This window comes from Melozone crissalis, unplaced genomic scaffold (assembly GCF_028551555.1).
Source record: "Melozone crissalis strain CALT ecotype California unplaced genomic scaffold, PUWL_Pcris_2 ptg000061l_1, whole genome shotgun sequence".
Classification (NCBI taxonomy): Eukaryota; Metazoa; Chordata; class Aves; order Passeriformes; family Passerellidae; genus Melozone; species Melozone crissalis.
In genome coordinates, this window is record NW_026535839.1 from 889,116 (window position 1) to 909,177 (window position 20,062).

The following is a 20,062-nucleotide window of genomic DNA, read 5'->3' on the forward strand; positions in this document are numbered from 1 at the left end:
CAGCTGTGGCTGCCCCTGGATCCCTGGCAGTGCCCAAGGCCAGGCTGGACAGGGCAGTGGGAGGTGTTCCTGCCATGGCAGGGGTGGCACTGGGTGGGCTTTGAGCCCTTTCCAGCCCCCTGTGCCAGGGAGATGCTCGCCCCAGTGGAACCTTCACTGCCAGCCACGTTCCAGCTCTCCTGGGGCTCATCCCCGGAGCTCTCCCATCCCCTGGCCCTCCTGCCCTGCTCTTCACCCACAGCTGGCTGTGAGCAAGAGCTCTGAGCACTCTGCAGATATTTAATTATCTGCTTGCTGGGGTAAGCTGGTCCTGGGGCAGGGCAGGCCTGGGGAGCAGCTGATGGGGGCTGTGGGGGCTCCCAGAGGGATGGCAGGGACAGCAGGGACACAGAAATCTCCTGTGGAGATGGGATTGCTCCAGCTCCAGACCCTGCTCTGCCATCCCCTCCTAATCCAAGCCGGGCTGGTCTCCGGGGCACCCGGCCCCTGCAGACTTCTTCCCTTCCTGCCTGCGTCAGTGAGTTTAGAGCCCAGGTGTGATTTTCTAGACCCTTTTGTCTGAGCTTTAGAAGCAGAATAAGCTTCATTAGCAAAGGGAGGATTTACAATAAGTAATAGGTAGGTGCTACCTTGTGAGCTGTCAGCCTCGTGCTAAATTACCTGCAAACAATCAGCTCCTCACCCAGAGAACAGAGCTTTAAACGGCCATTTCTCTAAAAACCTCTGCTTTTAATCGTTATTTTCCAAAAGCTAAAAATCTGAATTAGCCCAAATATACAAACTGTAATTGCTTTGAGGTTTCTGGTTTGGAGTATTAAACCAGCACACACTCACTAACATGTCTCTCCACTCTTGGGCTCTGGCTCTGTGCAGGTGATTTCCCCTTCATCTGCCCCAGATCCATCCCTGTGCTCTGCTGGTGCCCATGAACCAGGGCTGTGCCCTCTTCTCCAGAAAACCAGGGACAGGACAAGAGGAGATGGCCTCGAGCATCCCCAACCCCAGTCCAACTGCAAACCAAACCCAACCCAACTCAACCACAACCCAACATCAAACCCAGCCCAAATAATCCAACAACCCAACCCACTCCCTGCCCAAACCCAGCCCACCCCAATTAATCCAACTGCCCCCAAACCCAGCCCAAACTCACGGTGTGTTTGTAGAACATCAGCCATCGATGTGAAACATGGCAGGGCTGCACCAAGAGACTCTTCTGATGCCAGCTCCAACAGCCACCATTGCACCTTCTCTTTTTTTTGTGACTGACCAGAGGCCACGAGATAGTCTCTGCCATTCAGCAGTGTCACCACCCAGCTTTCGTTTCATTTTGACTGATTTCTTTAATAGTAACCATCAAATGCTGTGTCAGGCTGGTTTAAAAAAAATATTTCCTACCTTTAATTTCTCTTGGAATAAACCAATGTTTACTACAGTGTCAAATCTGGCCCAAAATGGGAACATTTAGTAAGCGTTCCAGACAAGTTTTTCTTGTTGGAAAATTTTAATTAAAAAAAAATATTCCACTGGCTCTCCTGTAAGAGCAATAACGTCTGCCTCGGTTTGATTTCCTTTCCTCCAGGAGACATCTCGTAAATACATGTGTGTGGGACTTTTGTTCCCAGAAACCCTCTAGGTAGCACATCCAAGAGCTCCCAAGTGCCTCTGAAAAGGAATTTACTGTGGTCTCAGAGTAACTGGAGTATCCAAGGAGCCAGAGGGGGACCCTGCACGGAGAGGTTTTGTGGGGACACGGCGGGAGCAGCGTGGTGCAGCGCTCACACAGCATTGCTAAGCAGCTCCCAAACACACCTGCCCAAATAATGCCCTTTGGAGGGCTCTTGGCAGGTTTGCAATCCCCATTCATCCCCAGCCCTGCTCCAGCAGCATCCCGGCAAGGCAGGAGGGAGCTCGGCACAGGACAGTTCCAAGCACGCACAAACAGTGCTGACAGGTGAAGGATGGAGGGTTTTTAGAATCCTTTCCATCAGCCCTCCCCATCCCCTCCCAGCCCCAGGGAGGGGCTCTCACACCCACCCCAGGCACCCCCAGGTCCCAGCCACAGCCACAGAGCGATGCTGGGGCTGGATAAAGCCTGGCCTCAGCCTTAGCCAAGGCTGGATACAGCCCAGCCCCATCTGATGCCAGGGCTGGATAAAGCCTGGCCTCGTCCTTGGCCTCAGGAAAGCCAAGAAATAGCACAAAAGTTGGCTATAAAATGCAAGGATGGAGATGAACCAGCAACGTGCTAGGGAAACACCGGATTTTATCCCTACAAGCCCCTGGCCCTCTTCATCCAACACCTGAGAGCAGAGACCACGAGGCAGTTTGGGGACCTCACCCCTGCCCAAGCCATACCAGCCACCTGAGAGTGCTCCCCAAGGGGTCAGAGGGATATGGAGAGGGGTTGATCCCATGGGAATGAGCTGTGCCACCCACCCTGGAAAGCAGGAAAAAAATTATTGCCTTTTTCCTCTTTTTTTCCCCAAGACAAAAGCCCAGGAAGTTTAATTACTGTGGACAAAATATGAAGAAGGCTGAAAGTTCAGCAGCCTTCTCTCTAAGTGACACCAGGGAGGGAAGGAAGCAGCAGCTCCAGGCTGGGGGTCGGGGGCTTTGGAGCCTCTTGGTGACCAGCCTCAAATGTCCTCTGCTTCTCTCCTTACAGCTCTTCTAAAAATATCAAATATAGATCTTTTCCTCATAATATTTTAAGATACTCTATTTATACATTAATCCTTTCAAAAATAAAAAGTGACACATAGAGCAATTCAGTCACTCAGAGTCTTTAAAACTGTTACAAAAGCCACGACATCCATCCCCAGCGCCACGGCCTGGGGGCTGACACTTTCTTTATATAAAATATGATTCCAGCTCTCAAAATCCCGGCTCTGCAGCCAAACAGGGCTCCTTGTCCCACCCTCCCCCTTCAGCACAACCTGGAACGATGAGGGGTTTGCACTCCACCCTGCCCAGCCCTCGTGGCGTGTCCATGGAGGCAGGAGCTGGGCTGGGGCAGCCGAAGGCTCCTCCTGGCTCTGCACAGCCCCACCTTGGCCACTCCAACAGCAAGGATGGCAATAATTCACCTGGCACAACCAGCACTGCACAGACTTGGCACACACGAGGCTGCAAGCAAGGGGAGGGCTGGAAAACGAGGCTGGAGAGAGGCAGAGGCAGCTCCAGCAGGGCCTGGGCGCAGGTGGGAGCACAGAGGGGTCTGTACAGTGGGATTTGGGAAGGGCAGGTACCAAACAGCCAAACAACAGGAGTGGGGTTGGTCTGGGACTGCAGCAGGAGGGCAGCACGGGCTGCTCACCTCACACAGTCTGAGGGCTACCCCACAGAATCAAAATCCTGGAAATATAAAAGAAGACTTTGAGAGGTTTGGTCCAAAGCATCCTCCTTGCAGCGAGCAGGTGCCAGCTGAGCCCTGCCAGCCCTGGGCCCTGCAGAGCCCACCCGGGGCTCGCTCTTGCCAGCAAGAGCCACCAGCACTGTGGTGGCACAAGGAGGGGACACCTGCCAGGGCTGCCTGGCCACCACGGGGGCTCAGCCCCCCTGCCCTTCCCCTGCCAGCACCGAGAGCTGTGCCTGGGGCTCCAGGGAAGCACAGGGAGCACAGGACTCCTCCTTGGTGGGACCCTGCAGGGTGCAGCCAGAGAATGTCCCCCTGCAGGAAACCCCCCTGGGGCAGCTCCGGCCATTCCCAGTCTCCAGCTCGGCCCCTCGGGGCACTTGGCTGTCCCTGGGCTGGTTCTCCATCGCTGGGATGTGCACTGGAGTCTCTCCATGTCCCCAGGAGCGCTGCAGGACGAGAGGCGACGTCTGACGCACACAAACATCCACAGCGGGCACAGGGCTGTCCCCACCCCGGTCACACGGGGGCACAGGGGCCTGCAGGACTGGCCATGGATACCATGGAATGCTCAGCAGCGGCTCTGTGCACCCCACAGTTATAGGAACTCCACGTAGTTCTCGGGGATCAGTCCTGTCTTGCCGTTGAGGGTCCCTTCCAGCCAGCCGGGCTCCTGGGATGGGTGAACTGCAGAGACAGGGGAAGGGCACGTCAGACCTTTCATCTGGGCTCATTTTTAAGGGAACTAACAGAGTTAAAGATCCTCTTCAAGTCCCTTCTGACCCAAACTATTCCATGGCTCTGTGAACACACCATGGGGCTCAGGTGCTCTGTCCCTGCCTGCTCCCCGTGGGACTCCTTGGCCTTTCCTTCACCAAGTGAGCTGCAGACTCCAAATACTCTTTGGGGCTGCTGGGCTGAGGCAAGTGAAGCATTTGGGCTCAAAACTTCCTCTTGATTTGAGCTAAGATCTCATGGAAGTTGGAGAGAACGTGGTTAGCTCCATCACAGGGTAACTGCACATCCCGCCTTGGCCTGGGCCCTGGCTGGGAGGGAAATTGCATTAGGGAACAATCCCAGGGGGAAATGAAACCCTGCAACCTGATTGCGCGCAACCAGAAACCTGATCAGTCCTCAAAAGCCTTTCCTTATTCAATCAACGCCCAAATATTTGCTGATTGTGCAGGAGGCAGGCCAGGGCTACGCCTGCAGGCAGAGGAACATCCCCCTCCCACAGCCACGGTGGGAAGCCTGTGCTCCAGAGCTCCTGGAGCTCCCTGGGCTGCGGTGACTCTGCAGCTCTGCCCTCACTCCCTCACTCGTGTCTGGGTCAGGGAACTGGAGCTCTCCAAGTGCCACTGTGCCCCGTGGGCGCTGCTCAGCCCCAAAGCCCAGCTGGGCCAAGCTGCTGCTCAGCCACGTGCAGCCCCACAGCAGCTCAAAGTGGAACCTGGCTCCAAGTATTGCCAAGACCCCTTTGCCTTCACTGGGGTTTGAAAAGGCCTTGATCACAGCAAGAGTCCCACCAAGCCAGGCTGGTTCTACCTCATGTCCCCCAGCCAACGTGAGCCCTGGCTGTGCTGCTGAGTGACTGGAACACGCTGTGTACTTTTTCCCTTGAATAATCCATTGATTTTTATCAGCAAACATAATGTATTTAATTCAAACTTGTTCCCCTCCTAGCCACTCTGATTCCCACGGGCCCTCAGAGGGGAGACCATGTTTATTTATAAGATGACTATGGAGCTGCTTCAGAGAAGGATTGTCTTTAATTCACATGTATTCATTCTCCTCCCTTTTCTGCTGTGTTCGCCTCTATATCCCTGGGCAAAAACAGTGCATGTGGTAGCAGCTTCCCAAATGACAATGCCTAACATTTGAAAGCCAAGAATGACTTGGAAAGCAGTAAAAAGTCTTCTCGTTACACTGGGATTATAACTAAGCCAGAGCTGCTCAGCTCCATGGGGCACAAACTCTTGGTGCAGGAAACACCAAGTCTGAGTTCATTAGCGTGGTCTGAGTGAGCAAAGCCCACCTGCTCCAGCGCTCATATCCTGAGGGAAAAAGCGCACGTGGCTTTCCCATCTCCTGCACAAAGCATTACAGCAGCTACCCCGAGTGTTTCTGGTGCTGATATCCAGAATCTCATCTCCCTTGCACAGAACAACTCTGGGAATGGCAAATGCTGGGGCAGGCACAGCTCACCAGGGTCTCCCTTGAGCTTAGAGGAGGGGTTGGGAGGCACAGGAGGGTTTGGAGGAGGCCAGGGGGTGTGCAGGGCCTGTGGGACAGGTTGGGAGCAGGGCTGGCAATGGCACAGGCTGGGAGCAGGGCTGGCCATGGCCTGAGGGGCCCAGAGGGTGTGCAGGGCCTGTGGTACAGGCTGGGAGCAGAGCTAGCCCTGGCCTGAGGGGCCCGGCACTCACCGTTGTCGAACACGGTGCCGGCCGTGAAGGAGAGCTCGGAGTCGTGCTCGGCTTTGCAGGCGTAGAGCGCGCGGGCCTTGCGCAGGGGGGAGCTGCAAGAGAGACACCAGAGTGGGCACAGGGCCCCCACACCCCTCACAGGGCTGGGCACATCACAGCCCTCACAGGGCCGGGCACATCACACCCCTCACAGGGCCGGGCACCCCACACCCCTCACAGGGCCGGGCACATCACACCCCTCACAGGGCCGGGCACCCCACACCCCTCACAGGGCTGGGCACATCACAGCCCTCACAGGGCTGGGCACATCACAGCCCTCACAGGGCCGGGCACATCACACCCCTCACAGGGCCGGGCACCCCACACCCCTCACAGGGCCGGGCACCCCACACCCCTCACAGGGCCGGGCACATCACACCCCTCACAGGGCCGGGCACCCCACACCCCTCACAGGGCTGGGCACATCACAGCTCTCACAGGGCCGGGCACCCCACACCCCTCACAGGGCCGGGCACCCCACACCCCTCACAGGGCTGGGCACCCCACACCCCTCACAGGGCCGGGCACACCACACCCCTCACAGGGCCGGGCACCCCACACCCCTCACAGGGCTGGGCACCCCACACCCCTCACAGGGCCGGGCACACCATGGCCCTCACAGGGCCGGGCACCCCACACCCTTCACAGGGCCGGGCACCCCACACCCCTCACAGGGCCGGGCACCCCACACCCTTCACAGGGCCGGGCACCCCACACCCCTCACAGGGCCGGGCACCCCACACCCCTCACAGGGCCGGGCACACCATGGCCCTCACAGGGCCGGGCACCCCACACCCTTCACAGGGCTGGGCACATCACACCCCTCACAGGGCCGGGCACCCCACAGCCCTCACAGGGCTCTGCCGCTCTGCCGGGGCTGCTGCTCTGCTGGGCTACCTTGTTGCCCAGGAGGGAGGGAGACACCAGCAGAGGCTGAAGGCTCTCGGGATGAGCCACGTTTCACCCCAGTGCAGATCCCAGTCTGAGCCCAGCTGGACTGGAGCCCACACTGGTGCCCAAACAGCACCAGCCCAAGCCAGGGGTCCCCTCGTCTCCTCCAGGCTGGAGCCGGAATGTTCTGTATCTGAGGGGCCATCACTGGCCAGAGGTTGGCACAGAGCAAAGGTGGCAGCAGGTGCTGGCACTGACCCATTGCCCCTGGCCCCGCTCTGCCAAACCCATCCAAGTGCAGCTGCAACCACAAGGACAATTTCACAAGGAAGAATTAGCGCTTGGGGAAGGTTATTTCAAAACAGAAAGACAAGCAGGTCCATGAAGAATTTGCTGCACTTCTTTAGAGCCTGTACCTGAAGGCAGAAGAGATTTAACAGCCATTAGATTTTGCTGGAAGTGTCAGCGTGCCCACGCTGCAGGGGAGGGAATTGGAGCAGCGAGAGCCAGGAATGGAGCAACTGCTGGCAGAGAGAGGAAAATGAGGGAGCTCAGGGCTCCCCAGGCACAGCACAGGCACACAGAGCTGTCCCTGCACCTGGAATCCCCACCCATCCTTCCCAGCTTTGGGCTGGAGCAGGGCTGGTGGAAAGCTGGGATACTGCCAGGCTGTGGTGACAGTGCCAGTGCCAGTGCCAGCCAGGCGCTGGTCATTCGAGCAGCCAGACACATTCAGCACTGCTGCTCAGCTGGGACATGGCCACGGGAAGGGATGAAGCACCCCAGAAGCTGCTGGGGTAAGGAACAAGGTGTCACCATTCTCAGATCAGTGATTTACCAGTTTTTATCTTTCCAAGGACTTGAAGTTCCTGAGTTCCTCGGATGAGCCCAGGGAAGCAGCAAGGCAAGATCAGCTCCCCTTCACACCAAACTCCCAGGAGCTGGGAGTGGCTTTGGCTTTGCTGCTAACAGAGCCCTGAAATGGAGATCTCTCTTCTCCAAATTCCAGCTGCCTGACACGAGCAGCTCCCAAACACTTAAAAACCAGGATGGGCAAACAATCCTCTCACTCCAGAGGGTCCTTCACTGCCAGGAGGCACCGCTCACACGGAGTGCTTGAGACCATCAAGTGGAAAACAAAAGGAATTTCCAGGCTCCCGGTGCACTCAGGGCACGGTGGCATCGCTGGTGCCAAGGGCACAGGACCCTGGGCAGTGCCAGCTGTGGTGCTACCCCACAGCACACTTCTTACCTGTTACAGAGCAGAGCAAAGCCAGCACAGCACTGAGCTGAGCTGGGCCCAGCAGTGAGACGGAGCACAGCTCCTGCTCCCCTCACCTGGGGGCTGCAGGCTCCAGCCTGGCTCAGGGCGCTCCGAGGGGCTCTCCTGGGAGGGTTTGAGGCTTTGAAAGCTCCCCTCTTGCTGAGTGCAGACAGTGCTTGGGAGGGATCGAGCAGGATGCCAAGGGAAAGGGAGGTGAAGTGGGGGAAACCAGGGAAATCCAACAGAAGCAGCAAAAGCAACAAGAAGCCAAGCGAATTGTGCAACAGACCTGATGGGGGATGAGTCGCTGGACGTAGAGGAGGTGGGCATAGGACTTGATGGCGCAGAGAACATGGGCCAGGACGGTGAGAGGGGTGACGTTGGGCTTGGATTCTGAGGGCTGCAAGACATAACCAGAGACCTTATCAACGTGCCAGCACAGCAACAAACAGCAACCGAGAGACACACAGACGGCAGCCGACGATAGCGAGTGCCTTGGGGATATTCTGAGCGTGAGACACAGCTACAGAATGAGGTGCCAAGACCTTGGGGAGTGTTTCAAGGCTGGGTCTGCATTCATCTGGACAACAAGAGCTGGATCTTCCAGTCAAACCCCGCTCCATTGCCCATCCGTGGCACCTGGCACCCCGTGTGCTGCAGCACGGCCACTTACCTGCCTGTGCTTCCCCCAGAGCTCCCAGAAAGAGCTGCTGGTATTTCTGGTCGTTAATGATGCCTGTGAGCAGCCTCCACCCCCTCTGTCTGTCACTTGTGGTGCTCACACATTCAGTGTATAAAAATGGCATTGATTTTGTTCTCCATGTTTTACATCCCTTTTTCCCCTCGTGCTGATTCCTGAAGCCACAGCTGTCAACTGGAGCTGAACCGAGTTACTGAACTGGTAATTGCACACAGAAGTTTTTGAGTCCTTCCAAACTGTTCAATTCAGGTCATTCTCAAGTTCACCAAAAAGCAATTATTGTACCAAAATACCAGCATGATTAATTTACTGCTTCTCTGCTTAGCACTCATTGGTATTCCCTATCCAATTCAGATTAGAAACTCCATCCCTGATAAAACACCAGAAATCTCTCTCCACACTGCAAGTGCCTCTGTAAAAACAAGAAGTTTTGTAAAAGCATCTTAACTTATGTTTTCTCCTTGAGAGAGGGACAGTACCTCTGATCACACAGGTCTGATGAGGTGGGGACAGGGCACAACCCCCAGAATTGTGTCCTTATCCCTCAGCTGGGGCCTCCTGGGGTAGAGGGAAGGGATTCAGGGGATGGTGGCTCCAGAACACGTGGAGAACCTCAGCCCTGCAGGAGCTCAGACCAAGGTTTAACCTTGCCCAGTGTCCTCTGGCTGCCACCACAGGGGGATATTTATGACATGGATGCTTTCCCCTTGGAAACTGGACCATCTCTGCTTAAGGCCAAACTCTTGGCTGGACTCCTTGCAGAAGCTGTGTCACTGGATTCAACAGACACTGATTAATTCCCTCTGAAATTACAGGCAACACCTTTATTATGTCAGAAGATTACACATATAGAGAAATGGATACAGCAGCGTGTGCAGCATGACTTCACCAGAGGCTGGAAAACATGGAATGCTGTCAGGCAGGCTATCAACGAGATCCTCCAAATGTTCTGCTAATAATCATCACTATTTAAAACAATCCTTCAGCATTCTATCATAAAAACTGTCCATCTTTTGAAAAATGAGCTTTCCTTGGTCTTTACCAAACCTGACAGCCATTGGTACTTACCAGATGCTCCATCTATCCCCACTCCCTAATGGGAGGTGCTACCAAGGTCACAAATCATCCTAAACTGCCAAAATTAACCCTTTAAACACCACTTCTTTCAAAGAGATGGTCTAGCAATTCCCTTCTCCAAGAGGAGCCTGGCCAAGGTGGAACTTGGAGGGGCAATGAGCTGGTGACCAAAATGCGGCTGAGGCTGTCCTGCTGAGTGGCCACCAACACCCACCAACCCTCTCAGCACTGCAGCAGTGGGCAGCAGGCTCGAGGTGCAAGAGGCCCTGGCACTGGGTGTGCCAGCACGGGATGGGCACTGTGACATGGCACTGGTGTGCCAGTGATGGGATGGCCACCATGTCTGCCACCAGCCCTGGTCCTCTCCACTGCACAAAGGAAGGAAAATCCAGTGACAGAGGGCTCCAGGACTGGAAATTGCTACTGCACTTTTTGAGATGAAATCATGGCAAAAGAATGCAGCTCTCATTTCTCCTCAAGGCGCTGTCATCACTCCACCACTGTGTGCCTGCTCCGCTCATGCCAGTGGGGAATGCAACCAGCAGGATCTCAGAGTTATCAGGGAAAAAAGCCTGAAAGAACCAACACTTGGGCCAGCCTCTGCCTGAGAAGTTATCAGTAGTTTGGAGCAGGATTTTGGTGTCTTTGGATCCTTGGTGCCACAGAAAACACTCTGCGCCCAGCAAACCCACAGAGAGAGCGGGTCACTAATTCCAGTGTGTGCATTGGGGTGTGCAAAGCACCCATCAGGTGCTCACAGAGGAGATGAACATGGTCCTATGGTGACCAAGCTGCTCTGCAAGTCCTTTCAGAACATTTCCTCAAGAAGAACCCATGGACAGCTCAGGACTCACTGGAGCTGCTGCCCAGCACCGACAGACCCTGGGGTATGATGGGTATGAAGGGTTCACCTCCCTCCCATGAAATACAGGTGTTTATTTTCAAGCTGCTGCTTGAGTTTCACCTTCCTGAGCTTTTGTGACTGCCAGACCCAAGTCCTGCCTCGCTGGAGATGTCAGTGCACAGGAGGGAATGGGCTATCGTGAGGTCTCTGGCGTTTGGAAAACAGTTTTCTTGTAGGATCCAATTTCCTTTGTTTCTCACAAAAAGAGCAGAGATGGTGAGAGGCTGAGGGGAAGTTCTGGCAGCTGCCTGCAGGCAGCAAATGTCATCTGGACGTTTTTTTCTTCTTCTTACTCAGGAGGGCTTTGCGAGGGGCTCTTCCTGTTGGGTGCACAGTGGAAACAAAACAGAGAAAATTGCTAAGAACCAAAACCATCAGAAGCAGGAAACAAAGCAATGGCTCAAATCAGTCTTCCAAAGTGAGAATGGACCTTTCCCTAGCAGAAGCAGCTCGGGGAACTCCACAAGTCTGTGTCCCAAGGCATCTTGAGGCTGGTCTGACTGCGCCTCGGAGGCAGTGGCTGTGATCCCACAGGGAGGGAGCTCTGCTGGGCACGGGCTGGGCAAGGAGGGCACCGTGCCACAGCACCTGCAGGGGCACCTGCATCTTCCACTCCATGTGTCCCTCTGGCAATCCCACTCTTCCAGCAAACACAGTACTTGGAAACGAATTTAGGAGCTAAATCCTCCTCCCTGCTTCCCGTGCCGGCCGTACTGCTGCCTTTCCCGTGCAGATGTTTAGTTTGCTGCCCAAACATGTGAAAAAAAGCAGTAACTCTTGTTTCAAGACTCTGCTGGAGTTGCTGGAGGTAAAAAAAAACGTTTGTGCTCTTTTCTCCTAAGCTGCCTCTTTCATTGCTCTTCCTCCCCCAGCTGCCTCTGGCACTCCTCGGCCGGCTCAGGCCCCCAGGCATGTGCAGCTCTCAGAGCCCCTCTCAGCAGGTCTCCAGACAACTTCTGCTGCTTTGATCTCCTGGCCGAGAGGACATCAGCTCCACTTCAAACATGTTTACAACCTGTTTATTTTTGTGGAACTCGGGGCTATTTCTGCCACAGAACATCTCAGAGCTGTGGACGGGCAGAGCCCACTGATGCATCCCAGCCCTTTCATGAAATCACCTCAAGAATAAACAACAATGTTCCCCTTCTGACATGATCAGTACCTGACTGCAGAAAAATACATCAAGGACCACCCAGCCCTTTGCTCCCTGATCTGTTCCTATAGAACAAAGCTGCGGAACACAAGGTTCTTCTCAAAGGTAACAAGAAAAAAGAAAATTACAGCTTTATGTAATGCCAGAGCACTTCAGCTCTGCTGAAACAAGGACAAGACTGCAGCTCACCAGCAGCCATGGCTCTGTTGCCTAAATGAAATGGAAGGCAGCGTGGGTTTGGGAAGCTGATGGAGCTCAAGCAGTGCAGCAGGTCCCAGCAAAGCTTGGAGTGATGGATGGGCTCTAGGAAGCAGCTCCTGGGCACTCCTGGCAGAACCACCCCAGACCTGACCACCAGCTCACCGGGCTCCAGTCTGGCAGGGCTCTTGCTGTGCTTGGTACTTTAATGCAAGAAATAAGATGTTAAACTCTGCAGTGTTACTTTTTCAGGAGTAATGCTGCTGCATGCTCGTTTGGGTGGGAAAAATTGAAAGAAATTTAAAGAAATAAGCAGCTAGAATGGCCTGTGGTCAGCATCCCTTGACCAAACTGGTCCAAAAAGCCTCAAATTCTTCAGTACAGACCTTCCCCACATCTCCATTTACCAGTTCCCCATCTCCATCAGCACAGATTTCAGAGTCTTCTTTGCAACAACACGGACGTGTCCCTCTGTAATCCTGATGACACTTAGCACATGGGTTTGTCTTGTCACTTTGCTGCTTGGCTGATTTCCCGCGTGTGGGAATATTTCCCTGCTTTAGTCATTTCAGAAACCATCCAAAAGCTTTTCCACTTGACTAGGAGAGAGCCCAGGATGAGCTCTGGCTGTGGGGAGGAGCTGCTGTCCCACACTCCCATCTCCAGGCGCAGACGATGGTGCTCGATGGTGCACAGGGAGGGGGTGACAGGTACAGAATGCTGGCACGGAGCTCAGAGCCTGCTGCTAGTGCTGGAGACAGTCAGGGAGCAAGCAGAGAGTCAGCAGTGGGAGAGTTCTCAGCATGAGCAAGCGCTGCAGGCACTGCAGGAAGGAGGCTGCAGCACCAGCCTGGTGCCAGCACAGGTGTCCTTGGCCAGGTGAGCTCCAGGTGATGGGACATGGTGACATCTTAACAGGGAACAGCATTTCAGTGACAGCTGCACAACTTGTTTGAACCAGAGAATTACCAGTACCACCAGCAAGCCACAGACCCAGCAGTGGCTGCTGTCACACAGTCCAGCACTGGGACAGGCAGGGGAGACGGGCAGGGCAGGGAATGGAGGCAGCCACAGCTCCTCATGAACCTGCCTGGACAGGACCTGGAGTCACAGAATGGCCTGGGGCTGGAAGGGACCTTAAAGCCCATCCAGTGCCACCCCAACCTTCCCCTGTCCCAGGCTGCTCCAAGCCCTATCCAGCCTGGCCTTGGGCACTGCCAGGGACCCAGGGGCAGCCACAGCTGCTCTGGGCACCCTGTGCCACCTGCCCACCCTCCCAGGGAAGGATTGCTTCCCAATATCTCACTCCACCTTTTGCTCAGCAGCTGCATTTTCTGCTCCATCACTACCCCCCTCCCTCTTCCTCTCTGCCCAAAAGGCTCTCAGCTGACTCAAAATCAGGCTGGAAGGTTTTATGTTGAACCGAGTGCTTTCAAACTGTGTTAAAGCTCTTAATTATTAATAGAAAAGTTGTAATGTGGCAGCAGGGAGCCAAAGCGGCAGTTTAGGAGGGAAGTGTTGGTAAATCAGGAGCCAGTGCCTTAGTCATGGCTTCTCCATCGTGCCACAGCTTCTAACACGAGATAATGCTGCAAGGCTGGGTGCATTAGTCACCAACAAATTCTGTTTGCAATTAAGCAGAACTCAACAGCCCTCCAGAAATCTCACTCCTCTCTGGCATTCAATGCACTGCAATCTTACATCCCCCTGAAAAGAAAATTCTCCCATCTGCCACCCCAACAACCATATGGGATCCTTGGAAAATGAAGGAAATTAAAGTCCCTGTGGGATCACAGCTCCCAGCTCAGCTGTGGGGGGTTTGGGAGGATCCAATATTTGAGCTAAACACATCCTGTGCCCCGGGCGGCCCCACGGCGCTGCCGAGCTGGCTCTGCCCACCAGCAGCAGCCAAGCGGAGCTGTGTGGCTGAGGGTGACCTCATTTTGGGAGCTCAGAGCTGCGGGGAAGGGAGGGACACAGAAGGACGCTGTCCTTGCTGCCAGCCACCACCACCTGCCCCAGGGAGGGCAGCCCTGACCCCTGCCCAAGGCTCCGGTGGGTCCAGCCCTGCAGCACCCTCCCCGTGCTGCCCCAGCGCCCTGGGAGCTTTGGGTGCAAAGTGAGGGAATTTGGTCCTCGTTTCCCCAGGCTGAGCTCTGCTGCAGAAAGGATCCTGGATGGCCCAAGGCAGGCCATGGGGGATCCCCTGCTCTGCCCCACAAGCTCCCAGGGGGGAAAACACTGCTCTGTCACCCCAAGGAGGGCACAGACCTTGGGATGGCAGCACAACTCCCCCCAGGAGCTGGCACTGTCAGCTCTCCAAAGGGAGAGAGGCTCCTCTCACTTTTTAAGCTGTTTCTGGAAACTACCAGAACAGTTATTCCCCACTGTAAAAAATTCCTTCCTGGCTAAGGAATATTCCCAACATAACTTGATAGGAGGCCACTTCCAGGCTCAGATCCTAACAGAAAACAAAGACCGCTCCTCTGAGCCTCATTAGCACCACGGGCTCAAACTCTCATTTTTCAGTGTGTAAATCTCCTCCCTGCACGAGGAGCCAGCGCTGCCCACGGAGAGCACACGCAGTGGGAAAAACAATGGGGATTACTTGGGCCTGAGAAGGAGATTTAAGAATAATGGATAATTAAAGACAATGCATAATAATTTTCTGCATTTTCTTGGTTTCCCTGATTTTGTTTTGTCCGTTTGGCTTCATGCTGCTTTGCTCTGCAGCATTCTGCACACACCAGTTACAAAAGCTGATCAGAGCTTTTCTCTGCAAACCCCACAGACCACAACACTGAAACAATCCAACTTGATCATATTTATCAAAAGAAACACCATGTTAATTCTGTTCTTTCTTTTTCCATCTTTTTTTTCAGCTAAAACCACCAAACTTTGTAATAGCATTTTTGCCTCAGCAGCTCTAACCAGCACAACTCTCCTCCTGCAGTCGCACAGCTGGGAGGTGTGAGCACCACAACCCTCCCAGTTTACTGGCCCAGCCTCAATTTCTCTCTCTGCCATCAAGCTGGACATGTAGCCTTGGAGAACCTTCCCAGTAATCAAATAGAGCAGAGATTAATGCATCCAATTGACTTTTTCATGGTTAGCTATTTTTCCACTCCTTTTTCTGTGTGCTTTCCCCAATCTCCCTGCGCTGCACCCACTGCTGTGCTGTCCAACCCAGCTCCCCAGCAGTTCCCTCCCTTGTGCCCAGCCAGGACACCTTCCCTGAGGATCCCCCACTGCCGGCCCAGGGCACGGTGCCAGCCTGGGGACAGGCAGGGGGCTGTGACAATGTCCCAGCTTAGCACTGCCCTGTCATCGGTGTCTGCACAGCAGCCACGGGATTGGGTTACCCCCAGGTGAGGGGAAAGCAGAGGCCTTGCAGCTCCAGCTAATTTAGGAGATTAATTAGGCACAAGGATCCCCTTTCAGAGGAGACACGATGTCTCTGTGAGCAGCAGCCCTGCTCTGCTCAGTCCTTTGGGGGCATTGTCAGCCTTCTGCTGGGGAAGGGGAAATGGGATGGGTGGGAGGGGTGGCCCCGGGGTGGTCCCCATCTGAACCCTGCTCACGTCCCCTGTGCCAGCCCAGCTCCCTCCAGCCAGGCCGTGGGGCAGCTCTGGGATGCTTTCAGCACTCCAGGGCTGTGTGCTGGGGCTGGAGCCCAGCACTGCCCCAAAACCACCCCAGAGCTGTCAAAAGACTTACAAGGGAGAGTCTGGGCCACATCCCCAGTTCTGAATCTGACCTCCTTGTAGAAAGAGGAACCAAAGAATGCACTTGGCCGTTTCTCTACTATATTTCACCTGGGGTGACATTTATAGGTGGCAGGAAAACCTAATGTACCATCACTCTGCTTTCAGCAGGCTCAATGAAAGGTTTGGCTGGGCTCACACTTGAGATTCTGCCCAAAGGAAACTCAGACATTGACTGAGCAATGGGGCTGGGAGCCGAGCTGGACATGGGTGCTGAGCAGGCTGGGGCAGGCAGAACACCTCAGGACCCCAAAATCAAAGGGGGGAAGGCAGGCAAGGAAGGAGAAAGAGAAAAGGAGAGTCCTGGCCAGCAGGATGATGATCCTGAGCTCCACACAGCAGCTCAGCACACAGAGTGCCTGTCACTGCCCCTGGGAAGGCTTTGGTGGAGCATCTTTGATTCCTGCATCCATCCCCCCACAGTGACTGGGACGGATTTCAAATCCTGCTCCATTTGAAAGTAAAATTTCCATTAGCCAATATTTGTCTGAGGCAGTTTCTTTGAAGAAGATGCTGCGATCTCCACACTAATTACAGAAATCAGGAAAGCAAGTGCAAGATCTCTTTTTTTTCCAAGGCTTTCCAGAAAGCTGCCTCTTAAGCATCATGTGCTGCTGAAGTTTAAGGTGCATTTTTAGAACTCTTGCAAGGAAATCTAAATTAATTCAGCTTGCGAGAAGCACCCTTAGATGTTCCCAGAGCATCACCCAAATAGAACAGCGCTCTTCAAAGGCAGAAACATCTGAGGAGTCTCCTGAGGGGCAGCACTGGGAAAAGCTGGGATGGTGGGAGTCAGGCTGCAGGAGCTGTGGGGTGGCCTGGAGTGCAGAGCCTCTGAAGTTCATCTGTCCATCTGTCTGTCCATCTGTCTGTCCATCTGCAGCCCCTCACACACCCCTGTGCCACCAGAGCCCATGGCCAGGGCCAGGCAGAGGATTCAGAGCCACCCCAACTCATCCTGCTGCCGTTAGCAGAGGGCTCTCAGCCTGACACACTGCCTTTGTTTGCGGGGATGGGATGGAGGAAATGTTTTGATCTGTGACCACTGGGTCACATGGGGCTGCCCACAGGGCTGGAGACTCCTTTTATGAGAGTATTTGGCTCCACTTTCAAGTTCAATTTGTGGAAAGTTTCTAGAGCAAGAGCTGACTGAAAAGTGAAGGAGCTCAAGCTTTGCACAGCTGCTGTGCCAAACTCCAGGGCCCGTGGAGAGCCCACACAGCAGGAAAACACAGCCCAGCTTTCCCCACAGCACACACAGATGCTGGGGCAGGCAGGATCCCACTGCTGGGGGCTTCTCTTGCCCAAAGAGCCTAGAACACCCCACCTCAAAGGGAAATCCACCTCTGTCCTCCCCAAACCGACCCCTGCTCCTGCAGCCTACAGGCATTGCCCCTTTCCACACATCCTAAAATTCCTCCTGGAAGGATACAAATGCTCAGAAAATAAATTATTTAAGCACAACAAGGGAAGGAATTCATGGAATCGCTAAGGTTGGAAAAGACCTCCAAGATCATAAAGTTCAACCTTCTACATGGAATCTGTACATATACATGTATATATGGAGATATAGATATAAATTTAAAGATTATATGGCCATCAGCAACTAAGCCTCAAGTATATTTATCTGTGGAGTCTACTGAGTTTGCTGCTTGTGTTTCCATGAGCCAGGTTTGGGGACATTTGCCAGAGCCCTGAATCACTCTGGTTTATGGAGCTTTCTCACCACAGGCATGATCTAGGGCTCCCAAGCTAAAACTGCCCTAAAAGAAACAAACACACAGACACCCTCACAACAGTCTGCACCAAAAAAAAATAAATAACTCACAGGATAGTTTGAATGTTATGTCATCTGGAATCAGCCAAGCAGCAGACTGGGAATTTTAGGAGCTTTTCTCAAGTATGGGAGATAGGCGGGTTCTGTTCTAGCCTGGCAGCAATCTCTGCTCCTCCTGGGCACAAACCAACCCCGTGTGAGGCACAGAGGATGCCAACCCTGAGCAGCCACACAAGGAGGTATTGAGGGGAGGTGAAATAATCGAGCATCCTGACCCTGCCTGGAAGGCAATGCTTCAAGCAGCAAAAGCTGGGTTGGGGATCAGGGTTGGGGGCCACCAGGGCACCTCTCGCACCAGCTCCAGCATCCCACCCTGCTGGAACCACAGATACTGGGGGTAAAACCCCCTGTCCCAGCCTGGGACCACAGCTGGGAACTGGTCTGCTCCTCCTAAAGAGCCATTCAGATAAGGCTGTTCTGGAGCTGCTCTGATGACAAGATTTTACCTAATCCCCCAAAAATGCCATTTATTGCTTGGCAGCTGAAGATCCACCCCTCGGGGCTGGCCCCAGCGATCCAAACCCAGATTGGAGCAGAGTTTTGGGGTCTGGGCTGAGCTTGAGTGGCTGCAGGGAGCAGATGGGGGCACACACTTCCCCCAGCCCCAGTGTCCAGCTGGGTCCCTGCAGCCACCCAGGGGTGCCCGGCACGCCCGGGGTGCTCAGCCCCCAGGAAGGGCAGCAGGGGAGGGTCCCCAGGGAGCCCCAGCACGCCTCTCCCAGCTCTTGGCTTGCTCCAGGGCCGCCGTGGCTCCCGGCCAGGCGGCCACAATGCACTGGAAGGAAGAAGAAACAGCTTTGTTTTGCCCAAAGCCTCGCAATTAATCAAGTTCCTATTTCCTCGCAGTTCCATGGTCCCACCCCAGGCAGCTCCCAGCCACGGAGAGCCCCTGTGCTGAGCACAGGGTTTGCAATTCCATGTCAACAGAGAACCAGAAAACGAAATTAACGTGAAATAGAAACGTGAAATAGAAACGTCTTTGCTACAGCGAGAACCACGCAGGGCCCTGAGGGTCCAGGGCAAAATGGGAGCCTCTGGAGCAGGCTGGCAGCACCATCCCTGCCAGCACCATCCCCTGGCACTCCCTGGGCACCAGCTCTCCATCCAAGAGGAACACAGAATCCCAGAGCCATTCAGGCTGGAAATGACCTCCAAGAGCATCAAGTCCCAGCTGTGCCCAATCCCCACCCTGTCCCCAGCTCAGAGCTCTGAGTGCCACCTCCAGCCCTTCCTGGGGCGCTCCAGGGGTGGGCACTCCAACCCTCCCTGGGCAGTTCCAGTGCCTGAGCCCCCTTTCCCTGGGGAAATTCCTCCTGATTTGGACCCCTCTGAGCACAAGTCACTGTTTATATACTGACACACAGCAAAAAAAAACACCAGTGCATTTTCCTGGCCTCTTTCCAAGCTAAAGTGGGCTGAATATCAGGGTGGGAGGAGAGCGGGTGAGAATCCAGGCTCCTCAGGGACAGCAGCAGCGGATTTATGAGTAAATTTCTTAAACAGAAGTCCCAGAGATGCCATTTCAGAGGGACATTCCCAAAGTGGCTGCCGGGAAGGCAGGATGAGGGTGGGACCTGCACCTCTGCACCTCTAATTGCCATTATTCTTCAGGAATATAAACAACAGGAGCCACCCAGCAGAGCCATGAAAGCTCAGCAGAAAAGGGCCTGGGAGCACAGGGACAGGAACTGCAGGTCAGGCAGGTGAAGGACTCATTCCTGGCTCAGCACAGCCCCTCTGCTGAGCACAGATGGGCAGCACAGCCCAGCACAGCCTGCTCTCTCTGCAGCCCTGCCCAGCTCCCCAGGACGGGCACCAGCAGCAGGGAAAGGTCTGTTTGCCTCACCTCACGTGCTCCTGCTTTCCTGTGTCCCAGCTGGTAACTGTCAAAGAAACCTGCACTTTTAAGAGACCATTTTTCCAAAGAAACCCTAACCTCCCCTGTTTGATCCACTGCCCCTGGATCCCTGGCAGTGCCCAAGGCCAGGCTGGACAGGGCTGGAGCAGCCTGGGACAGTGGAAGGTGTCCCTGTCTGCGGGATGAAGGAGCTTGAAGGCCATCCCAAGCCAAAGCAGTGCGTGTTCCATGATTCTGGGATGCTGAGGGCCTCCAGAGCAGAGCACAGGAACGGAGCAATGGGAGGAAGGTGCACCATCACCCCAGCCCCACAGCTCCGGTGTGCCGTCCCCTGTCCCCCTACCACACAGCTCCCTCCCAGCCACCTGGAGAAGTCCCTGATAGAGACAGTAATGGTTGAAATTTCTCTCATTATAAGTCATGGAAAGAGAGATGTTCAGTTTTAACTGGGATGCCTAATGAAGATTTATTTATGTGGGAATAACCACTCTTCCTTGGAGTAACTGGGTTATTTTTTCATGACCACTAGACCTTAGATCTGCTCCTCATTTCTTTCCATACCCACAGAGGGCAAGAAATAGCCATACTTGGTCAGT

At 54.5% G+C, this 20,062-nt stretch overlaps 1 protein-coding gene across 3 annotated transcripts in view; it reads right to left on the reverse strand.

The window, feature by feature from the left end:
- Positions 1-1,482: 1,482 nt before the first annotated feature.
- Positions 1,483-20,062, reverse strand: part of ARHGAP26 (Rho GTPase activating protein 26) — a 103,155-nt gene continuing 84,575 nt past the window's right edge. Inside the window, exons 21-23 of one of the 3 annotated variants that reach the window (XM_054287715.1) lie at positions 8,265-8,375; positions 5,782-5,873; positions 1,483-4,042 (exon numbers count right to left, since the gene is read on the reverse strand). In XM_054287715.1, coding sequence (XP_054143690.1) covers positions 3,954-4,042; positions 5,782-5,873; positions 8,265-8,375 — 292 coding nt within the window. In that variant the 3' untranslated portion in view covers positions 1,483-3,953. Of the gene's footprint in view, positions 4,043-5,781; positions 5,874-8,264; positions 8,376-10,337; positions 10,977-20,062 lie in introns of those variants that run through there. The other 2 variants (XM_054287716.1, XM_054287717.1) reach the window with 2 other exon arrangements.